At 51.4% G+C, this 21,437-nt stretch overlaps 6 protein-coding genes across 6 annotated transcripts; 2 read left to right on the top strand and 4 right to left on the bottom strand.

Annotated features, from left to right (window-relative positions):
- Positions 1–26: 26 nt before the first annotated feature.
- CONPUDRAFT_76572 (N1221-domain-containing protein) lies at positions 27–4,213 on the bottom strand (the record flags this gene model as incomplete). Its single annotated transcript, XM_007775239.1, has 17 exons — positions 27–257; positions 313–786; positions 977–1,077; positions 1,136–1,241; positions 1,303–1,555; positions 1,605–1,734; positions 1,788–1,913; positions 1,966–2,107; positions 2,152–2,325; positions 2,377–2,942; positions 2,992–3,106; positions 3,155–3,243; positions 3,291–3,448; positions 3,499–3,637; positions 3,687–3,815; positions 3,870–4,002; positions 4,055–4,213. 17 exons carry the CDS (start codon positions 4,211–4,213, stop codon positions 27–29), a joined length of 3,225 nt encoding a protein of 1,074 aa, XP_007773429.1.
- Positions 4,214–5,219: 1,006 nt separating this feature from the next.
- On the top strand, positions 5,220–8,891 carry CONPUDRAFT_168749 (uncharacterized protein). Its single transcript, XM_007775238.1, has 3 exons — positions 5,220–6,650; positions 6,711–7,031; positions 7,082–8,891. The coding sequence occupies exons 1-3, from the start codon at positions 5,770–5,772 to the stop codon at positions 8,025–8,027; spliced, it is 2,148 nt and encodes a 715-aa protein (XP_007773428.1). The 5' UTR covers positions 5,220–5,769; the 3' UTR covers positions 8,028–8,891.
- A 178-nt stretch (positions 8,892–9,069) lies between these two features.
- Positions 9,070–12,948, bottom strand: CONPUDRAFT_92875 (ubiquitin activating enzyme; the record flags this gene model as incomplete). Its single annotated transcript, XM_007775237.1, has 17 exons — positions 9,070–9,096; positions 9,150–9,278; positions 9,339–9,605; positions 9,656–9,924; positions 9,986–10,172; positions 10,224–10,556; positions 10,606–10,802; positions 10,852–10,920; positions 10,976–11,711; positions 11,762–11,992; positions 12,041–12,131; positions 12,181–12,287; positions 12,337–12,483; positions 12,535–12,617; positions 12,674–12,739; positions 12,789–12,808; positions 12,869–12,948. The coding sequence occupies 17 exons, from the start codon at positions 12,946–12,948 to the stop codon at positions 9,070–9,072; spliced, it is 3,039 nt and encodes a 1,012-aa protein (XP_007773427.1).
- Positions 12,949–13,375: 427 nt separating this feature from the next.
- On the bottom strand, positions 13,376–14,993 carry CONPUDRAFT_168748 (uncharacterized protein; the record flags this gene model as incomplete). Its single annotated transcript, XM_007775236.1, has 3 exons — positions 13,376–14,086; positions 14,137–14,412; positions 14,470–14,993. The coding sequence occupies 3 exons, from the start codon at positions 14,991–14,993 to the stop codon at positions 13,462–13,464; spliced, it is 1,425 nt and encodes a 474-aa protein (XP_007773426.1). The 3' UTR covers positions 13,376–13,461.
- A 587-nt stretch (positions 14,994–15,580) lies between these two features.
- On the bottom strand, positions 15,581–18,121 carry CONPUDRAFT_84831 (uncharacterized protein). The gene is made up of 10 exons (XM_007775235.1): positions 17,840–18,121; positions 17,233–17,785; positions 17,092–17,184; positions 16,806–17,039; positions 16,470–16,754; positions 16,116–16,417; positions 16,026–16,065; positions 15,805–15,974; positions 15,693–15,753; positions 15,581–15,637 (listed from the first exon to the last, which is right to left on the bottom strand). Exons 1-10 carry the CDS (start codon positions 18,094–18,096, stop codon positions 15,623–15,625), a joined length of 2,010 nt encoding a protein of 669 aa, XP_007773425.1. The 5' UTR covers positions 18,097–18,121; the 3' UTR covers positions 15,581–15,622.
- A 283-nt stretch (positions 18,122–18,404) lies between these two features.
- Positions 18,405–21,325, top strand: CONPUDRAFT_130594 (ClpX ATPase regulatory subunit; the record flags this gene model as incomplete). Its single annotated transcript, XM_007775234.1, has 17 exons — positions 18,405–18,536; positions 18,597–18,661; positions 18,715–18,806; positions 18,871–18,994; positions 19,051–19,067; positions 19,121–19,200; positions 19,250–19,256; positions 19,310–19,347; positions 19,396–19,430; positions 19,484–19,713; positions 19,766–19,869; positions 19,925–20,051; positions 20,106–20,121; positions 20,178–20,409; positions 20,464–20,498; positions 20,559–20,565; positions 20,614–21,325. 17 exons carry the CDS (start codon positions 18,405–18,407, stop codon positions 20,752–20,754), a joined length of 1,482 nt encoding a protein of 493 aa, XP_007773424.1. The 3' UTR covers positions 20,755–21,325.
- Positions 21,326–21,437: the final 112 nt, after the last annotated feature.

Genomic DNA, 21,437 nt, shown 5'->3' with positions numbered 1-21,437 from the left:
TCCAGTTCAGGTTCATCATTAATCACTCACCCCCAAGCGTACTCCACCTCATCAACGCCGCCACCGGAGGCAAAGGGTCCTTCCTGCTCCCTGGGCGCAGGACCCATCGGAAGGTCCTCTTCCTCTTCTTCGGCGTCAACCGCACTGCCATCGTCCAACTTAAAGGGAAGCACAGGGCGTAACCTTGATCCAGAACTCGAGCGTCGCGCACTCGCGGGTGACTTCGGTAAAGCAGCCATCGTCTTCGGGCTCATATGCTAAAACCGGGGTTCAGCTCAAATAAGGGGAAGACTCACAGAAACAGCGACGCACCTCCCAATTGTTCACATTCTCGTCTTGCAGCTCGGACCCAGTACTGCTGGGATCAAGGCGATTATCGTCGCCGTCGCCATCGCCATCGCCGAGGTCGCCAATCGTCACCACACTCTCGCTGTCGCTGATGTTGTCCGTGATGTCCGTGACCGACTCCGGCAGCCTCGACCACGCCGACATCGCATTCGGGCCGCCGAATAGGGGGTTCGTGTCCATCGTCGCATCGTGGAACCCAAGATCGGACAGGTACTCCTCGTACTCTTCTTCGAACGCGATATCCTCGGTCGTATACGGCAGGAATATCGACGGGTCGGGTGCCTGAGACCGCGATGGCGGGAACACGTCCGCTTCCACCACGTTCGGCGTCCCCAGGGGCCTGATGACGTTGCCGATATCCAACCCGGGTGGTAGGCCTTCCATGTTCTGGGAAAGGCTGACGGAACGCCGATGCGCCGCGGCGGCCTGGTTGGTCGCCTGAACACCATATCTTTTGTTGTTATCTGGAATGTGGTAGGTTTCTCATCCGTTAGTAATGACGATCGATAGAAGGCGCGGGGTGAGGGTTCACGAACAAAACTTCACTAGGTGTCTGAGCGCCTGTTCCTGAGCCTATACCGCGGCTATGTTTAGTCCGACTTCTCCTGATCGAAATATCATTTCATACCTGGGCGTCCGAAATATCATCAACCTCTGTTCCAGTAAGCCACTCATCACGGAGGTCTGGCCGACAATTCAAATATATGGACGTAATAACCTTCATGTTTGCTGGAGGAATGGCGGTTAAATTCAAGGCGTGCTTCATGAGAAGATAAATGACCCTTACATTGTCTCCACTTGCGCCCGCAGAACGGCACTTGACTTTTAATCAACTTCAGCACATGTAACTGCAGCATCGGGTGCGGGACACGCAGCACCCGCTTGAGGACGGCCTAACCGCGCTGTCAGTGAAACATCCCTAAACGTGTTGACCTTGTTAGAAGATATACATACAGAGCTTTTGTATTGCACGAGCATCCAGATGCGATGTGAGCGGCTCTTGGACAGCTTCTGCATGATTTTCGCGTAATTAATCATGGCAAAGAAGTTCCGCCATGAAAACTCGGAGAGCATCTCGACTTCCTCTTCATGCTTCTGGCCGTTGGGAAGGTTCTTGGTTTGAACCACGACGTGGAAAGGCGGGCGAGGTTGTTCATGAGTTGCATGAGGATTTCTCGCATGGTGTATTTGGCAATACCGGAAGAAGCTAAACCGACAGTCAGCCCCAGGTCATATCTCAAACGCCGAGGACATACTTGTGATCTGGAGAGTCAGCTTTCGAAACGACCGAGGCAGTGACTTCTTGCCAGCCAAACATCTTCAGGACGAGAAGAAGACAGTTATAGTCCAGTAATAGTTGCCCAAGATGGTGGAACTTCATCACATCTACACCAAGCGCGTCAGATCCAACTCAGATGATTCGTAATTGAATGACGTACGGGAGGCTTTAAACCATTTCAAGGTCAACAAAACGATAGCAGAAACAGCTTTCGAGGTGATTTCTCGATGACGAATGACATCAATTTCTTCCAGTGATTGTGGAGGCGGTGGTAGCTGCTCGGGAGCTACTCGATGCTCTCAGCCGGAACGATGATGAGCGGAAAAGACGGAACCCACGAGACGCAACTCCAGACTGGAACATCGAAGAATTGTTTGACTGTGGCCCTTGCTGCTGGTTTTGTTGTGGCGAGGAGATAGTCGCCAGCACGAGTTTCAACAGCACGGAGACGCAGCCGGGCAGTAAAGGTAGCACCGCGCTCTGCGAAACGTATTAATACACTGGCTATGTTGTGTGCCGCACACCAGAAACCTCACATATATCTGTTCGACGCGCTTTAGACGCATGAGATCTTCCTTCCGTTCCCGGGTCTTTCGTTCTTCAGAAGGTTTATCGGCCTTCCCGATAGCAGCTTCAGCTTCCGTAATCTTAGTATCTATATGTGCAATGTCACGTAGTGGTTGAGCGTTTTCGGATTCCTGTGTTATGTGCCATTAGATAGCTTTCGAGAAGCATCAAGAACAACCTACTTCAAAAGCTTGTTCTGGATCAGGCTTATAGTCGAGCCCGCTCTCTGCAATCATACACTCCTCCCTGGTCCGCCACATCTGCCACAGCGCCAAGCTGACATACATATGTTTGTTGTAAAGCTTGTCAGCCTCGTCAATCGCAAAGGGGATCAACCTGTTCCCGCCACGTATCTGGCTCTTCTTGGAAAAAGGGAACAAAAAGGGACGATTCTGGTCCGTCTGATACTGCTGCTTCTTCGGTTTCGGTGACGGAGGTGGTGAAGGTGCTGGCGTAGCTGGCTGAGGATTCGGCCTGTATCCAGAGTTCTGGCCTTGCTGATGGAACTGACTGCCGGGAATGCCGGTTTGCGTGTCATGATCATCGTGGTGATAATGGTGGCGGACAGGAATCGGCGAATAGGCCTGGGCGAGCTTCGATGTTGGAAGGCTTTCCTTGGTCTTCGCTATCGGTGCTGGTATGTTCGGAAGGGAGGTTGGTGGAGCCGGTGCGGTAAACGTTGGGTACTTGACGGACGTCTCCTGTTGGAAAGCTTCCATGTCAAACGGAGAACATTTGATGGATAAAGCTGGGCAGAGTTGAGTATCTGCATCTTCATTATTGACAGGAACACTCACCCTCGTCCTCCAGATTAGGCAGGTCGGCCAGCTCGCGAGCCAGCAATTTGACTCGGCTTAGCTCTCGTATACCGCCACAGCATGCGAGCAGCGATTTCCATAAGACCAAAAGAAGCTGAAACATCATTGGCATTGCCCCACTGTTGAAGGAGAATGAACGCACCTTCTTGATTGGATAACCTTTGGCACCCCTATCTCGCAGTATAGATACCAGTTTGAAGAAATACACAGGTAATGGAGGGTCCATGCTCACTAAAGAAGATAAGCCAATGCAGAGCGTGTTTAAACCGATTACTTACTCAGCTCGTCCGCAAAGTCGTCTCGCTCCTTGAATATCTCGATGAGGTGGTAAAGCATCCCAAGCAATACAGAGATTTCAGTGATGACTTCCTCCAAGAAGTCCGCCTTCTCCTCTGGAGAAATGTGAAAGCGAGCGGCATCGGCATCCGAGAGCGAGCTACGAGCTATTTTAGACTATAATTCTCGTCTTCAACGAACAAAACTGACCTGAGAAGATCATGCTTCTGACTGGCGATCTTCATCGACTCAACGATGGTACTCAAGCCGTTCGCGGCACGGACCATCTTGCAGTTCTGATAGACCCAGTGTAGCTGGTGTTCGGGTGACGTCGTTTCGGCGAACGTTCCTTCACAGGTACTCAAGTAGGGCTCAACGATATCGTTGTAACAACTGACCTTGAAGGATATAGAGAAGTCTCCGCGCGTTCGTGAACCTGACCTCGGCGTCCCGATGTTCGAGACTTTCAAGCAATACTTCGATGTGTACCTTCCTCTGGGCATCGGTTGTATTTGGGCTTGTCCAGTCTATTTGAACATAGCTACAACAAATTTGACATACTCCCAATAAGGGTAACGTACCGCCAGGGAAGGACCCATGCTGCCAAGCTTTGAGGTTTTCCGCCACCTGTGGCATCTCGACATAAGAGTAGAACTCATCAATCTCGTTCATGACTGTGTCCTCATCATCATATCGGAAATCATAGTAGGATTGCTGCATCGAATCTATGAATGGATCAATTTGCAACTGGGTCATCTTGACACACCTTAGGCTTTGGCGCCGATGAGACCATCGCCCTGAGCTGTCCGAGCGTGATAGAATCAAGCCCATGTTGCTGTTGCTGTTGCTGCTGCTGCTGTTGTTGCATGGACGCGTTGTCCTGGGAGTCTGACGCGCCGTAGGACGGCGGTTGTGAAAAGGACATGGTCGCGTTAACCGAGTGACTTGGGAGTCACTCTTGTCAAATGGACGTGACGGCATTGTTTGGCAACACCTTGTGAATTCAATACGATGATACACGTCCAAATAAGGGACCCCACTCTTTGTTTCCCTTGTGTTTCCTCGCACAGCACCCTGCGGACGGTTGCTCAAATGTTCATCCGAAAGGGTGTGTAAACACGCGTTACACATCAAGGGGACAATCTTTATCTTGTTATTAGGGTACTGTACTCTCATCAACGAGAAGTGTGCGATCCATCTCTGGATTGATTATCGGCTCGTCGTCCGGTGCAGGAACCAACCAAGGTCTTCAAGTAGAAATCATCCGGCTCCGGGGTTGATTATCGGTGGCCTGACACGACATAACGGGGGCACTTTCGAGCTTCTTGCAAGTTAGGCCGTGATACGATAGTACATAAATGGACTGAATCACGGCAAATGCCTAAGATCGACAGACATCGATCAAGGTATGTCATCATCTAGTGACTGCTTCCGGTGGGGTCCAGACGGAACCACGGCGCTCAAGGAACAATATTCAGTGCCACCCAAGGACGTGGTCTCAATATGCCATACCGAGCTCGTGTGTGTGCACAGATGGTGCGGATAGCGCCCCGATACGATGTGTGATGACCGCGTAAACAGGTCAGTGGGTCTATTGGACTGTGAGTCACAACAAGAGAGGAGCGTGGTGCCTTGCGACAGGCCGTGCCCGTGAAATCACGGACAGATGACACGCAGACACGAAGGGGGATGTGAGCCGAGGATAATTATACGTGTGTGTCAATTGGCGTGCAGGTCGGGAAGAGGGTTCCGAGCACCCTGATTATGAGTCAGGAAGAGGGGAGAAGGCAGCGTGTTTGTTCCAGCAGCGCCGAGTCAGGAGGCTTCCTCGCTGCGCCCCGTCTGCGGCCTGCGGCAACGTACTACATGTGTCACACTCAACCGGACTAGTGAAGAGGAACCTTGGCAAGCTCCGAGAGGGGCTGGCTGGCCGGAGGCAAAGGGCGTGGGATAAAGTTTGTCAGCCTACGACGCGATTTCCCTATAAGAAAAATTGCAGCGGGCTGTCTTGTCACCCACTATCCCTTGGCTGTGGATCGACGTCGGTCGGTCGGTCTCAACCTCGCCACAACTTCTGTCTGTTTGGGTGCGGCTCATCGTCAGCGACAGCGTCGACGTCGACTGAGATCAATCTCCCCTTTTTCTCTTAGAAGCTCGCAGCAGCAGTCTTGAGGCAAGGCGGCCACTCTTCAATTCGAGCCAGCTCCCTCACCGCGCCACCAACCGGGGCTCCGTACAAAAGGCACGCCTTCGCTGAGCGTTAGCCACCCATCGTCCCCTTCTGTCTTCGCTTTCTCTTTCTCTCTTCTCTGTCTCCAGTCGTATCTGCCTGCATTCTGGATTCGTTCACGACAAACTTTACGACTCTTTTTCCTCTTCCTCTGTCCACCTCGTCGTTCAAGGCGACTTCCTAGGCTAGGGATCAGATTGTTTTTTCGCGTCTTCTACGCCGGACAGTCCCTTCTCGGTCTTGCTACACCGATGCCAGTTCCTGTTCCAACCCACAACAACGCCCCCGCCCACCCCGTCATCAAGTCCCACAAGCATGGCGAACTCGCTAACTATCAGTCAGTCGACCTTCGCCATTTAAAGCATACACATTCTATCGCTTCGTCGAGGCCACTTTCTTTCGACAGTCGAGAGGGCTGGACAGGTCCATCGCCGCCGTGGAATAGGTTCAATGCGCCCAAGGTTTGGGAGAAAGATACGTTTCTATTGGGCAATTACTCTTTTACCAACGGGTTGGCTTTCGCGGACAACGTGGATGCTATTAAAGGAGAGCGCGCTGACGCGTGCATTCCGCCCTCCAAGGTCTCTCGGCCAATGTTTGGGGCGCACCCACCCTGCTCTTGTGGAGGATGCCGTCGAGAGGATGAGAAATGGTGCTACGGGTTTGGTGGAGGGTTGATCAAAGTCACGGACAGTTATCTTGAAGGAGATATGGATGAGGATGAAGAGCTTCCCGCATACACTTCGTTTCAAGATGTGTCTCCCGGCTTTGTCCAGGATTGCGACATGCCCTCCAGTTCTCCCGGCCCCTTGACTCCTTTTGGTGACTTCATCGATCGTGCTGCGACCACACAGCCTCCAACTAGTGCGGGATGGTTCGCCCCGCAAATGACCAACGTTGATACACATGGTTCTGTGCATCACCAGTCTGCTGGATATCGGGAACCCCCTTGCGATGCTCATGACCTAGCCAATGCCGTCACCGACGCATTTTCGCTCGCCAGCACGGAGAACCTCTCCTCGAATGTGACCTGCAAAAAGTTGGCGGGACCCTTCGCGGAATGGCTAGTGGGGTATGTATGGAGAGTCTGCACCAATAGTATTCATCTTCCTGCATCGGTTGCAAAGTACCCGTACGTCGAAGTTGTTCAGTTCGCAATCTATCGTGTATCATTGACAACATTTTTAACCAGTCCTCCCGCTGCTGCTCAATGTCATGACCAGTACCCTTCGTGGCTAGCAGGAACGGTCCATTCCGTGCTGTTGTCCACACTTCTTCAACCTTCCGCCGTCCTTTTGTCGCTTTGGTACATTGCCCGCCTTCCGGTTTTCCTGGGCGTTGGTGGCTTTGGCCCAGAACACGTTAAAGAGCTGCGGTTCAGGTCTGAGCTGTTCGGCAACCCTGGGATGTCTAAGGATTCGCCTACGGCAAGCCCCATCTTTAGACTCATTATCCTAGGCTTTATGTTCGCGAACAAGTGGTTGGATGATCACACCTTTTCCAACAAGACCTGGTAAGTTGTGGCCGAGTCCTTTGGACGTTATGTGCTAATAACAAATGTAGGCATTCGATTACAGGTATCCCTGTCCAGTCCATCAACAAACTAGAGCTGCTGGCTCTGGGAATTCTCAACCATGATCTATCTGTGCCTCGTGATGAGTGGAAACAATGGCTTCAGCATCTACTCGTATATCACCATGGTCTATCAACTTCATCGTTCCCTCAGCCCATCTCCCGGCCATCGTCCAGCCCTCAGTCGATTCTCCGAAAGGCAATGGAAGAAATATCCGCTGTTTCCAGCAGTGCAGACGTCGTCCTTCCTGCATTCATTGGTCTAGAACATCGCCGGGCTGAGAAGAATACTGACGTCACCACGACCTCGGTTGAAGGCTACGAAATTGATCTGGATGAGGATGGTCCTCTTCGGGCCGAATATCTGCCAAAACGTCGCTCCATTCGCCCAGGTATGGAGGCGGACCACGCTCTAGACATGGCTGTCAAGCATGAACCTATGCCGTTATTGCCGCCGCCAGCCCGATGGAGTCCCGCCGGTGACGAGCCACTGCAGCAAAGGAACCGCATCAGCGGTCAGTACGCGGCAGTCCAGCCCTCCATTCATCTCGTGCCCGCTGCTGCCGCGTTTCCTGTATGGTCGTCAGCGATGGTGTACATGCCCGCTCAGCCACCAGTAAATTTTGGCTACGACCCGACGTATATGCAGGCTCCGCTGCAGCACCAGTTTTCCTGTGACGGGGCACCCCGGCTGGCCCACCAACCGCTTTTCAGCAATGCGTCCAACGTCCCGCCTTATAGTCATGCTAGGACTATGTCGCAGCCTCCTTACGAGTATCCTCGCAATATGACCCTCGAAGGTTCTCAACAAGGTTTCCAGCCATACCAGCAGGAGTCTATGTGGCCTCGCCCCGAGTCATTTGGCTTCGCCCCTCCCTATAGGCCATTCCCCGCTCATCCAAACACGACCGCCCAGTCGACCTGGTCTCGTGCTTAAACTGGCATCTCAGTCTCCCTCTCCATAGACTTTACATCCACTCGCAATAATGATTCCTGGCTCCCTGTAGTTGCCTCTTGGCGACGATTCTTCATTCTCTAGCTCGTGCATTTCGTCTCGTCCCCTGTGAATAATGGATTTTCGCTGCGGCATTGTAATATGTTTTCTCTAGGTCCCTCCCTCCATCCGAGACATATCCATCCCGTCTCTGGGTCCTTCGAGCTCTTGTCGATTGTCTATTTACTTCCCATCTCAACCCTGCAACGCTGCTATTTATTCCGTCTCTTGCAGACCTCCTGCTGCTGTCAGCAGAGCTTTGTTAGGCACGGCAGTGGCTGCCGATATCCCTGGACACTCCTCTCCCTCAATACCTCGCGTTCATGGATTGAACTTTACGGCTGTCGATCCGTTTGTTGGTGTATCAAGCTTTCCTCTCCAGCTTTTCATACCTCACGTTGCCTACACTAATACACCTTTACGACTAGTTCTCGAATTCTTTTCTGGCTTCGGTACCTCCCTCTTGCTACGCTCTTTCTTCATAGCAACGAAACCGCATTTTAAAAAAAAAAACGAGAAAAGGACAAAAGACATAAAAACATTCATCTATTCTCCTCTTACAGCGTATTTCTGCCGCCAGTTTTTTACACCAGCTTGGCCATTTTTACGTCCGCTCTGTCCTTTCGCAGGACATTTCTGCTTTGCCTCCGCCTTTTTTTGCTCGTAGGTGGGTCTGCTTAGCAATTCGTACCCCCCCGCCCAGTTCGTCTGGGCTACCAGTGTGTTCACATAGTGTTCTCGGCTGTGCATTCTTTTGTAGTTACTGGTTCATATGTACTCCGGAAATGCCATCACCTTGCCTTGAGATCAAAGTTTACCGTGCGATGCCTTTAGTTGCTGAGGTGTGCAGCATTGGGGAAAGTATCGGCAGTGTATGCAAAGGATACCAAATACACGCTTGTTCGTTGGACAGCAGTTGTACATCAGAATCTACGTAAGTATACATTATGCTTCGCTCTTTCTAGTATAAGTGCATCGAGTGGTTTCAGATCCTGACCACAATGAAAGGAACCTACAAGTGGCAGTCAGCTTCATGGACTATGCAGCGCCAAATGTGGAACGTACCTCGACATCTTCGCCCTCTTCATCAGACACCATGACCTCGACGAGCAGATGCTTCGTGTGAGGAGGAATAGGTTTCTTGCTAACGAACTCCACCAGCTTGCTAAACTTCATGGGCAAACGTTCCTCGCTCTGGGAAAACCATACCGATTAGCGGCAGTACTAGACAGTGAGACGGAAGCGAGAACGGACCTTCTTTTTGCCGATGAACGAGCTCCAGAGCATGCTCACGCCCTGGCTAACCATACCCACCTCGAGCTTGTGCTCGTTCTGGAACCAGTCGATAACATCCTGGAGCGTCGGGTCGTTCTTGAACTCGAAGCGGTCCCAGAGCGTCCACTCGGTGGTGCCGTATTTCTCCTTCTTTGCCGCGATCGGTTCAGAGAAGCCGAAGAACGGCAGGGCGAGGTTGACAAAGCCGTTCTTGAAGTCCTCGAACTTGTTCTTCCCGTCGATGATCTGGGAAACACGATCAGATTGTATCAACAGGCGACTTGGACCGAAATTACCTTGTAGAGCTCCAAGCAGACAAGGCCAACGACCAGCGAAGTTGTGGTAGCGATGGCCGGAATGATCTTGCCAGCGATCTGCTTCGTGGTGTGTCGGTCGGCCACAGGGATGTTGTAGTTCATAGCACGCAAATTCGATGCAGCAGTGATGAAATCGATGTGATGGTTCGTGTCATCATCCTTCTCGAACTCAACAGGGCTAAGACGGTAGCCTGCTAAAGACGAAGGGGGAGGGAGTTGCTTGGTGAGGGAGCCGATGTCGTCAGAGTCTACCGTGCTATCCGTGAGCTTCCATTTTATTTTAGAGTAAGGTTGAGCGGCTTTGCTCACCGTCGCCAGCACCAGCTACTGGGTCGTTCTCGTTGATCTGGACTTTGACGCCACTCCTTGGCGTGAACTCGGGCACAATGACGGACTCAGCAATCTTCTTGTAAACCGATATGTCGGTCTCGCCTTTCAAACCGTAGTTGAAGGCATGAAGGTTAGCAGCCGCAATGATAAACGCCAGGTGGGTAGGCTACAAGCGTATGCTCAGCACATGAATAACTTGGAAATGAGACAACCCTACGTCATTGGAATCGAAGGTGAGCGGGTCGGGTGCACGTTTAGGGCCACTCCAGAATGGCTGGCCGGTGTTCGTCACAGCATCCTTTGGCAAGCTGAACAGAAGCTGCCGGATGGAGTTGTTGTACCTGTCCTCAAACTGGAGACGTGCCCAGACGATGCACTCCTCAAACGTCAGAGGCTTCTTGGTGACAAGGTACGACAGAATCTGCTCTATCTGCTCCTTCTGCTGTCCTGAGTATTTGAGGCTGCTCTCCAAGAAATTGGGCTCGGAGAGGTATTGGTTCACAGTCTCAATAGGCTTCACGAACAGACTGTCAAACTCCTGCCGGCTCCACTGGGATAAAATGAGCACCTCCGCGTCCTGGCATCTCGAGATCACATACCTCGATCGTGTGCTGAATAGCGTTCGGGAAGTTTTTGACAGTACAAGATGGCGTCTGCTTTTCAGGGGGGTCTTGCGAAGAAGCGTAGGATTCTGTCAAGTGAGGAATGATCACTTGAGCATTGCCCTTGGTACCGAGGGTGCCAGAATCAATAAGCGGTTTCTCGTAGAAGATACACCGCGAGTCCATGTATAATCCTGAGCACATGTGAGACCATAACATATATCAACGAGGTGTACAACATACGAGCAGCAACGTTGTCAAGGGCATTGGTAACACCATCCAAGCCAGCAAAGAACTCATCGTCATACACATCTAGGGCGAATTTAAGAATAAATGAGAGAATAAAACAAGTGAATTTGTCACGCACTCTCTGTTGCCTGTCCAACAGGCTCCTGCTTGGTTAGGATGTGGCCCTTCAAGTCAGGGTTCATCTCGGATACTGCAGCTGCGGCAACCTCGGACTTGAACTTGCCAAGGTCTTTAGGGCGGAACAAGAATTGACGGTTCAGGTTACTCTTCTCAATGGTATCGAGATCGGTGACGTGAATATGACCCTTGGGACCAGAAGCAAGACCCATCATACTCCAGTTCTTCAGCATTTCACATCCAATCGCACCAGCACCGACCAAGAACTGACGGTGGTTCGCGATCTTCTCCTGGAATGCCTTGCCAAATACTGCGACTTGCTTGTCGTACCTGCTCCCAACTGGCTGGCAGTCATTCTCAGAGGGTACAGAAGCGGGCATGGACTCCAATGAATCGAAATACATGTGCTGCAGCATAGGATGGAATTTAGCCGAGCACGCCTTCAGCACTTCCTGAGCAACGAAGCCTCCGATGACCGCGTTGACGGGGGCAAGTTCACCGTAAGCCTGGTGGGATAACTCCTTCACGATCTTCTCGTCCACGTCGGCATCGATCTTCTTCGCCAAAGCGAAGATAGCATCAGCATCTTCGGCGTTTCGTGGCTTGGGAAAACGGCCATTCTGAACCCTGAATTCTGACAACGCCTGGAATCCAGCATGCAAGGTGGCAGGGCGATCGAACTTGGCGAAGTCAGTGATGAAGTGTTCGGGCGCTTTCAGGGATTCCCGTAGAGATTTCTAACAATTAAAATGAATATAAATGCTTGTGATGTGATACAAAGACTTACGAATTCGATGATCTTCGGCATCTTGACCTGGGTAAAGATACCTCCCCGTACGTAATCTCCAAGATCACTCGTGTCACCGATTGTGAAGGTGTACGGACCCTTGACGGATATCTTGCGAGGCTCGCAGCCATTGAGCTCTTCCATTCCCTGAACTTCGCTGAAAGTTACAAAATCACCATCCTCCAAGCCGTGACGCGTCTCGTCAAGGCAAGTGACGACACCCTCCTTATCCTAAGCAAATTGATCAGGATGGAAGACGTGAAAAGGCGAAGCAAATACCTTCTCAACAGAAACGATCATTCCACTGAGTGGCTGCTCTCCCGTAGGGTCCACGCATGTGAACTTGGCACCGAAGTCGTTGAAAACGGAGCTTAACGAATGTCAGAACAGGTTTCTGGCCTGATAGGATGAAAACACACCCAAAGAGACCACGTGTCTCAGCTGCGATGAAGTGCACGCCATTGGCGTGTGTCCAATCATTGATTTCAAGCTGTTGGGCAAGAGGAACTCCGCAAAGAACAACAACCTAGATGGCTTGTCAGCCAAATAACCTTTATGGGACGGTAAGAACTCACTTGGAAGGACTTGATCGCGTCCAAAGGCAGTGGTTGTCCAGCGGCTCCGGGGAGGTAGCGCACTGGCACGTAGGCATTCAGCTCTGCAAGCCGCGAGAGGGTGGCCTCAGCGCGGGGTTTGCCGATATCGCTTTCGCGGAGGAAGAACTAGCGATGCTGTTTATCAGAGGAGAGATCGTGCGTAGGCGCCTGGCATACCTGATTGGCAAGGTCTTGAACGGTGACTGGTTCGGGGTCGTAGAGCGTGACGGACTTGACACCGGCGAGAGAGACGTTCTTGGCTGTAGAAGATACGTGATAAGAGCAAAATTGAGCCACAAGACGCGTTTAACATTACCGATCTCTACACCAAGACCTTGCAAGCCGATGATCAACACATTCGAGGTCGCCATCTTCTTCATCGCTGCATGAAGGTCAGGCAAACGAACCATTTCCAGCACTTGCTTGCTTACCCTCATGTCCAAGGACATACCTACGGAAGCGGCGTGTTACTCGTCTGAGGACGCGATTTGTAATGCATAAGGTAACTTACAGCTGGCGGGAGTAGAGACCCTCGTCAATGGCGGCCTCATCGACGTCCATCTTTGCAGCGAGATTGCTCGACTCGGCCATGATATGCGATTCGTGAAGTGTCGTGACTGTTGGACTTTTGATGACGGGAGAGGAAGTGGTATTACAGGAACAGCGAGGAAGAGGCGGACGCGGTTGCACTCAACACTGCACTGCACACAAACTACATTCGACTGCCTTCTGCAATCTACTACACTGATTGATGACTAAGCTGCCTACACTATGACGTAATGGACCCGTCGCGTCGCGCATCAGGGCCCGACATGACCAGCCACCTCGAGGCGACTACCCGGGCTGCGGCAGTACCACGACAACAGGTAACGTACAGGTAACTGGGATATGGAACAGAATGGACCGAGAGAATTAATGATTCGAGAAGCTAGAGTACCTCCCCTCAGGAAAAGAAATTATCCCAAATAAATCTCGTTCAAATCGTCAACATTGGCATTGTCCACGCAGGTGATATCATGATGTCGTGCAATCAGGTTGCCAATGGGCACGGACTCCGATCGATTGAATAATCTCTAGCTGATATAGGCCAAGGCTGTCAACAAATCAGACGGCAAACAGAAGAGACGAGCCAGGCCTCGCAATCGGAGCAACGGGACGGCACTTCTCGGACGGCCGGTAGATAGGATCATCCAGCACCTTGAACAGGTCGACATTCAGCTTGCACGAGGTCTCCAATTCGGGGGATCCGATGGCTGAGCAGTGCGTACGAGGCTCCCTGAAGAAGATGGGGTCATCCTCTGAGCAAAGGGCCTTGGTAAGACTGAGAGTATCAAGTTCAACGTCGTCAAGAAGCGAGACATCAAAGTATTGTTCGGCCAAGGCATCCTCTTCAAAGCAGAAGACAGGCAACGCGGCAAAGTCATCGAGAGGAGTCAACGGAGAAGAAAGCGAAGGCGACGATGATACCGTGGAGGAAGGCGACGAGACTAATGAAGGAGTAGGTGTTTGCACCTCGGCTAAGAGGCATTCAAGAACGTCTGTCGCTGTCTTTGAGGCGTGCTTGACAAACGAAGGACCTTCGTGTAAAGTGAAACCGGCCTCTTCCTGGAGAAATTGTAGCCAAGAGATGTATTCGTCCGGTCGCATCCATGTGTGGTAACCTATGACCTTCAAGAAAACGCGTTCCAGAACTTGCAAGTCACGTTGGTCGTCCTTCGCAATTGAGCTCCTAAACGTCCGTTAGTAAGTTGACAAACAGATCGTCAGGAGGTTGCGTACCAAGTCATCAAGCTGAAGCTTCTGTCATTGAGCCACTTGTCGGCAAGAACAGCGCCGATCAGGAAGATCTGGCGGATAAACACTGCGAGAGCAATCGTAGCGCCTTGGTGATCCAATAGGTCGACCAATGACGCTGGGTCGGCCTCGTCAGAGTGGAACGCCAGACTCAAGTAGTACAAAGTATGCACGACGAGTTGAGTGGGCTGGTGGACGGTGACAAGGAGTTTCTCAATTTCGACGGCGGCTCTTCTGCAAACAACATGAGGGTCAAGGTCGCTGTGGGAGGACTATAAGTTTGATGAAAAGAGAAACAATCATTTATAAAATGCTTACCGGCGGTCAGGTAACAACGGTAAAGCGTAGTCGATGATGAACTCGTAAAGCAATTCGGAAGCCCAAAGCGCAAGGTCGGAGATAACGTATTCACTATGGTCGAGCACTTGCAGCATCGAAGAAGCCTTGGAACCGCATACAGGCGAGAACACTTGCTTCGATCCGGGAAGCTCCACATCAAGGTCAGAGTTATCGCCATCGTCAACAGCCAGAGAGCGCGGGTCAGCCAACTCAAGGTTGGCAGGACGTGATTGAAGCAGGGCGTTGTCGCCAGCAGAGTCAAATTCGGGGCCGAGGAAGTCCAAGAGCTTCTCGGAAGGCTTCTTGAGAACTAGGGCAGGGTTAACATTGATGTCGTTAGACCATATGGACTGGTAGTTAGACGCAGGGTGGTGGCGAATGAAAAGGTCGTTCGCGAAAACCGATGCGAGACCAGCGGTTGAAGGAAATTTCGCGACAGCATCCAGTTTGCTGGAGTTGAATCGTTCGTTCCACACACGAAGAGAAATATTGGTAAGGTCCATCTCGAAGGTTACGAAGTGAATCGGAGGTTGGGTCGGTGCGGACGGATGCGAGGGAGTGGTTGGGAAGAAAGGAAGGAGCAGCCTGCGATAGGCCACCCTTTAAGACGAAAAGCAAGTATGCAGGGACGCCTGCTCGCTTCGGCGGCAACACATGTTCCTTGTGATCGCTTGGGCCAACAAATTGTCAAAGTGGCAGAAGGGGCCTGAGCCATCCCTTCGACTTGGCGTTTTGATACAGCTTGTGCCACTGGAATCGGGCGCCAACACCCAATAAAGGGACAGTGCCTCTTTAACTTCGCTCCCATACGCCCCGGCTGTTCGGCTAGCGGCCCAGGCCAGCACAGGTGCTTTGGTCACCGTCTTTAAAGAGAAAGCGAGGAGATCAAAGAAGCTAACTGGCGTCCATAAAAGGAGAAAGTCCGAGATATTGACCCTTGACAATAGTCGGACAATAGCTTTCAACTTAGATCACAGGCGCCTGTCAAAATAGCGCATCGGCTGTTGGAAACTTAGACCGCGGACCGTTGAGCTTTGGCATTGATCGGCATCTCAGAAGGTGATTGCTTCGACAAGGGGTTCAATATTACATTACCGAGCAAGAAAGCCATATTATTATAGGATAGGGGTAACTATTTGCGGTAGAACTGGACATCCGTTCAGTACAACGGCCTTCGGACAAAAAACAGGGTTGTCACTCACATTGCGACGGAAGTTGAACCACAAGGATAAGCACCCTCTGTCAAAGCTGCTTCGGAAGCCACTGGAGCTGACGTTAGCCTCCGCAATAATACAGCCGATGACCCTGACGTACCGTTTGTGTGAGAATTCCCATTCACGATTGACAATTCTGAACGCGATGTCTTCGTATGGCGGTCCAGCGCTAAAGTGGAGCAGAACAGTGTCTTCATTGCCAGGCTCCTTGATAATCTTATACGTTGGTGTCTTTGTCTTATCGATGAGATCCGGGTAAAAAATGTTGAACTTCGAAAGACGGTCAACACTCAGTTCTACAGAAACCTGGAGTGCGCTTACCTTGTAGCCTTGCACCACCTTGGGAGGCGGGTTATCCACGCTGAGATGATCAGTGAGATCACGCTTTAAGCGGAGGTAGCGGTTACTTACTCATAGTGAGTTTGATTGTACTTGTTCCACTCGTAACCTGTGTGCACTCTGTTGAAGTAGCGTGGCTTTCTGGGACGATACTTGTCTTCCCAGTTGTAGGAGATGGGGTTCTGTATGTCTTCTTCAAGGTTGAACAGTTCCTCCTCCTCATCGAGCTCTCTCTCGGCTTCTGCTCTGTAAAGAGCTTCGGAAGCGAGATCTGCGTTAGTAGACGTAATTTCAGGGACTGCTTCAGGTTCGACAACGGCTTGAGCGGTTTTTGCCACGAAGCGTGTTCCGGCGACAGCCCGGCGTTGAGCAAACTACGATAAAGTCAGTAACCCGTTTGAGAAAAGGTGGTTTTGAAATACGTACCAAGGCACGCCGGTCTTCTTGCTCTGTGACAATGTCGATCTGGCGGTCGTCGGGATGCAGCTTGGTAATATCAATGAGGACCGGGCTCATAGCTCTGTTGTACGGTTCCACTTCCTCTGCCGTTTCCTTGACAGGTTGTAGTATATCACCAGTACCCTGTACGGCTGCACGGGCAACACCAGCAAGTAGCTCCTCCTGGGCTTGCAAGGCTTCGTCTCTCTGCCGTTTCCTCAGTTGCTCCAGGCGGTTGCGAACGACTACTTCGTGCAAACTCTTCAGCTTCGCCTAAGAACGTCATCAGATTTAGCGAGTTTGTCTAGGCAGTGTAAGGCCTACCTTCGCTTTCCATACGAGTAACTTCTTGAGAAGGTTTTCCCAGTAATCAACGTCGATTGGCTCCCCGCTAGCAAGTTTACCCTGGATCTGTTTCTGAAGTGCTGCAAGGGCATCGTAACTCTTTCCTTGAAGTAAGGCAGTAATATCCGCCTCGACAGCTGCTGCAGCTTCGGCTCCCATAAGCTGGGTTTCTTTGATTCTATCTAGACGGTCCTTGCAAATCACCATCATGTTCTGTCCAAATCGATGAATAAGTGGCAACAGGCGACAGTCTGGAGCTGCTCACCGTCCAGAAGTCGATGTTGATTTCGTCCTGCTCAAGTGAGAGGTACCGTTCAATATCGTCGTGTAGTTCTTCAATTTGAGAGGGCGACAGGTTCTGAAGCCAATGTCAACCTTGGACGTGCAAGAGGTAGAAGACGCTTACATCGAGAATGTTGTACGGTTCGTCCAAGTCAATCTCCAGACCCTCGTCATCTTGCACCTCCTCGTCCTCAACTGGGTTGACGTATCGCAAGTTCAGTGCTAGGAAGTCAATTGCCTTGGCCCTCTTCTCCTTCACACGAATGATAGCCCTGCTCCGTTCCTGTTCCAGCTGGAACTCTCCATCTTTCGCGAGCCAGTCCGACATCATCGCCGACTCCGTCATGCGTTGCATCCGCAGCTCCTCCTCCTCTCTCAATTTCTGTTCAACCTCTCGCTCTGCCCTCCGTTTGTTCAGACGCTCCAGTTCCTCCTTTGCCTCCTGCCGGCGAATGGCATCCTTGTGCTGAGCCTCGGCGAGGGACATACCCTGCTTCTTCTCCTTCTCTTGCTTCTTGTGCCAATTGAACTGTTGACCAAGGTTGACGTCATGGAATGGGTTATCCGTAGCGCTATAGACGCTGAGCTCTGCAACGGTGCGTGCCTCCTCTTCCTCCTTCAGACGCCTCTTCTCGGCTTTTCTGGCGCGGCGCTCTTCGGATTTGTCGCGCTTACGCCTGGCGCACACCTGTCAGAAACTAGGATAATCGCTGAGAACAGATGGTACTCACTTCTTCTCCTTGCGCCCTCCGTCTACACTGCGACTCCGGCTGCGGTGCTTCTTCTTGTGACTGTCATAGTCCCTGTCCTTACTCCGACTACGATCGCGGCGTCCGTCTTTATCCTTTTCCCGATCCCCGCCGCCGCCGCCGCCTCTGTCCCCGCGAGAGTAAGAGTCTTCTCGGTAGTCTCGATCACGAACGTAGTGTTTGTCGGCGCCGCCCTGTCGTGAATGTCGTCGCGGAGAAGCCGAGCGATCACGAGGCATTTAGTTGTCGCCGGAAGAGATGTGCAGAAGCTGCGAGAGACAATGTCAAAGCAACGATAACTACTAGTTTTGTATGCTTAGCACTAGGTACGGATCCAAAGTACGTCCTATTTGTGGCTATTTGCCCTAAAGCGTCCGTTGCCCGCCTGCATCGGAGGCCGACCTTGTCCCCAGTCGGACCCAGAGAGTCACACAAGGACTCTTGTATCACCACGTCCAAGACACCTGCCGATATCAACCACCTCGATTTCAGTGACGAAGCTTCTGTTCTCTCACACCTTCTGCTGTATCGTAACCACCTGTCTTCGATGGTCTGGTCCTCGCGCTCTCTCCGGGTCATCGCCCGAAATCTCCGAACTCAGCCTCGCTATGAACATGTCGCAAGAGAGAGTGGTGAGGATAACACCTTCAGACCGGCAGGCCTGGCAACACCGCGCCAGGTGCGTCTTCACTGGGGACTATCAATGCTGGGCTACCTTTGAACTGTTGAGTTCGATCAGCTGGCCCAATACCTCGACGAGTTCGTGATCGGCCAGGAGAACGCCAAGAAGGTTCTCTCTGTAGCGTGCGTACGCCGATTATCATTTCAAGGAGAGCCATGGAACTCACTCCATACAGTGTATTTAACCACTATAACAGAGTACAGGCAAATCTTGCGTCCACACAAGCAGATGACGAAGCAGACTGGGCGACCTCGGGACCCCAGGACGGTAAGCGATCCGGCCCTATTCAATTGTGATGCGCAAGTGAATGAAGCTGATGAGCTGTGCGTAGCTGCCCGCCCAGACGTGTCCTCAGCTCGCATACACCCTCACCCTCATCGTTCTCTCTCGCCGCTCTCCTCATTATACCCCCGCCAATCGATTCCTCTATTCGAGAAGAGCAATGTATTAGTAATGTCAATCACATTCTATTCCCAGTGCTTGCTTCCCATCTGAATCGGCCACTGTGTAGAGGGCCAACGGGCTCTGGTAAGAAAATAATGTCCCTGCCGAGTTTGATCTCTAAGTTCACAAGAGATTAGGCAAGACACTGCTTGCACGCACGCTAGCTCGCGTGTTGGATGTACCATTTTCAGTTAGCGATGCCACCTCTTTCACACAAGTAAGTGTATGAGCTTCCGCTGCGACTGTCAGCTAATAAAGGTCCGAAGGCTGGCTGTCAGTTGTTGGAATATCGTTGCCATTAGACGCGTTAATTAACAGCATGACAGATGTCGGTGAAGACGTGGACGCAGCGATTCAACGACTGGTACGCACACCTTCCCCAAAGTCACCTCTTCATTAATCATTCCACTAGCTTCAAGCAGCAAATTACGATCCTAACAGGGCCAGGTTCGTTGTAAGAAAATCCCTGCGCAGGAATCCTGCTCATGAGCCTTGGATAGCATGGGTATTGTCTACATCGACGAAGTTGACAAGATTGCCCGGAAGTCTGGCGGTACCGGCATTGAGGGCTCCCGGGATGTGGGCGGAGAAGGTGTACAGCAAGCACTTCTTCGCATGATGGAAGGCTCTGTTGTTACGGTGCAGGGTAAGGCGCCTGGAGCAATGGACGCGATGCCAACAGGTCCCGAGAGTAGAACACGACCGGGTCAACGACCTCAGCCCATGCCGCGTTAGTGTCCATCGTCACCTCAATACGTCATTCAAACTTCATGAAGTTGCAGAGCGCCCAGAATCATACAACATCGATACCTCAAACGTACTGTTCATCCTTAGTGGTGCGTTTGTTGGTCTGGACAACGTAGTGAAACGACGCGTCGCCAAAGGGGTAGGATTAGCTAGTATCCTGAGGAGAGGTCATAATACTAATGTCTGGTCTTTAGTCCATTGGCTTCACCGCCAATCTTGTTCCCCAAGAGGATGAAGCCCGAGTCCCAGGATCGATGCCGTTCTTTACACCAAATAAGACAGGTGGTCAACAAAACTACCTAGACTTGATAGAACCCTCCGGTAAGTGGCTCAACTGTCAGACACTAAAGAGTTGGTCTAAAAGCCCTCCGTCAGACCTTGTGAAATATGGGTGAGTTAATGTTCGCGTCGGCAAATTAAGGGTATGGACTCAACGCCGCCCTTCAGATTTATCCCAGAATTTATCTCTCGCCTTCCCTCCATGACTACCCTCTCCCCTCTCTCCGTCTCTGATCTCCGAAAAATCCTCACTGAAGTTCGCGGATCACTTGTCTCCCAATATGTCGCTCTCTTTGGCTATTCAGGAGTAGAGCTGCGGTTCACGAGCTCTGCTCTGAACGAGATTTGTCGCATGGCAGCGGAGAGGGGTGGTGGCGCGAGAGGACTGAGAGGTATCATGGTATGTTCTATTATTGGCTTCCAAGTTCGTCTGTGTACTTACCCTTCCCATCAGGAACGATTGCTCTTGGAACCTATGTATGAAGTACCGTAAGTGGCGTGTCTTCCACAAACAAAAATGTCCAGCGCTGATGTCTCTTCCTTTTGCAGAGGATCGGTGAGTAATGCAAACTTCCAAGGATTATTGGCCTGAACGATCACACAGAACGTCAAACACGTTCTCATTAATGCAGATGTTGTCAAAGGCAAGCAATCAGCGTTATACTGGAGCCGGGGAGAGGGTGCCACTTTTTGGGCGGCATGGGCAGAGGAAGAATCTCGGGAGACAGAGCCTGAGTCCCTTTAACGTTTCGACTTTTGGCGGCACATCATCTGTATCATAGAACATTATTCTACTTTCGCTCAGGGACAATAGCTTTCTCCAAGACCAGCAAGTTACAGATAAGAGCGACGCATTCAGAACACAGAAACTCTCACTCTTTGGGTATTGAATAGAGGATGAGCATGACCAGAACACTAACGGATAATACAGCTGAAGGGATCAAACCTGTCAAATGATGTGTAAATCTACAACAAGAGCTTCTTATCATTGCTTTGACGAAGGAAGTGGATGGTAGGTGATGTTGTACACTATCCGGGGAGGATAGTCAAGAGGTGTCGCAAGACTGAAGTCGAGAAAGAAGAAAAGGCCAGAGAACAAGGAGCAGTTTACTCCTTGGGTTCTTCGGCAGCTTCCTCCTTAGCCTCTTCCTTGGCCTCCTCTGCAGCCTCCTCCTTAGCCTCTTCTTCCTTCGTCTCTTCCTCGGCACCTTCGGGCTTCTCTTCTACGACTGGTGCTTCAGCGGCCGGAGTCTCCTCAGTAGGACCCGAATTTTCCTTCTGTGCCTTCTCAAAGGCAATCTTGAAGTCTTTGGCGTCTTCGGAGCGTGATAAATCGATGGCACAACATAATGATAGCATGTTACTCACAATCTGAGTTGCCGAAGCGGATAGCAAGAGTCTCGGAAGTGGGAGGAGATTCAGAGTAGT

Source organism: Coniophora puteana (assembly GCF_000271625.1).
Source record: "Coniophora puteana RWD-64-598 SS2 unplaced genomic scaffold CONPUscaffold_14, whole genome shotgun sequence".
Classification (NCBI taxonomy): domain Eukaryota; kingdom Fungi; phylum Basidiomycota; class Agaricomycetes; order Boletales; family Coniophoraceae; genus Coniophora; species Coniophora puteana.
This window is presented reverse-complemented; position numbering and strand designations above follow the sequence as displayed.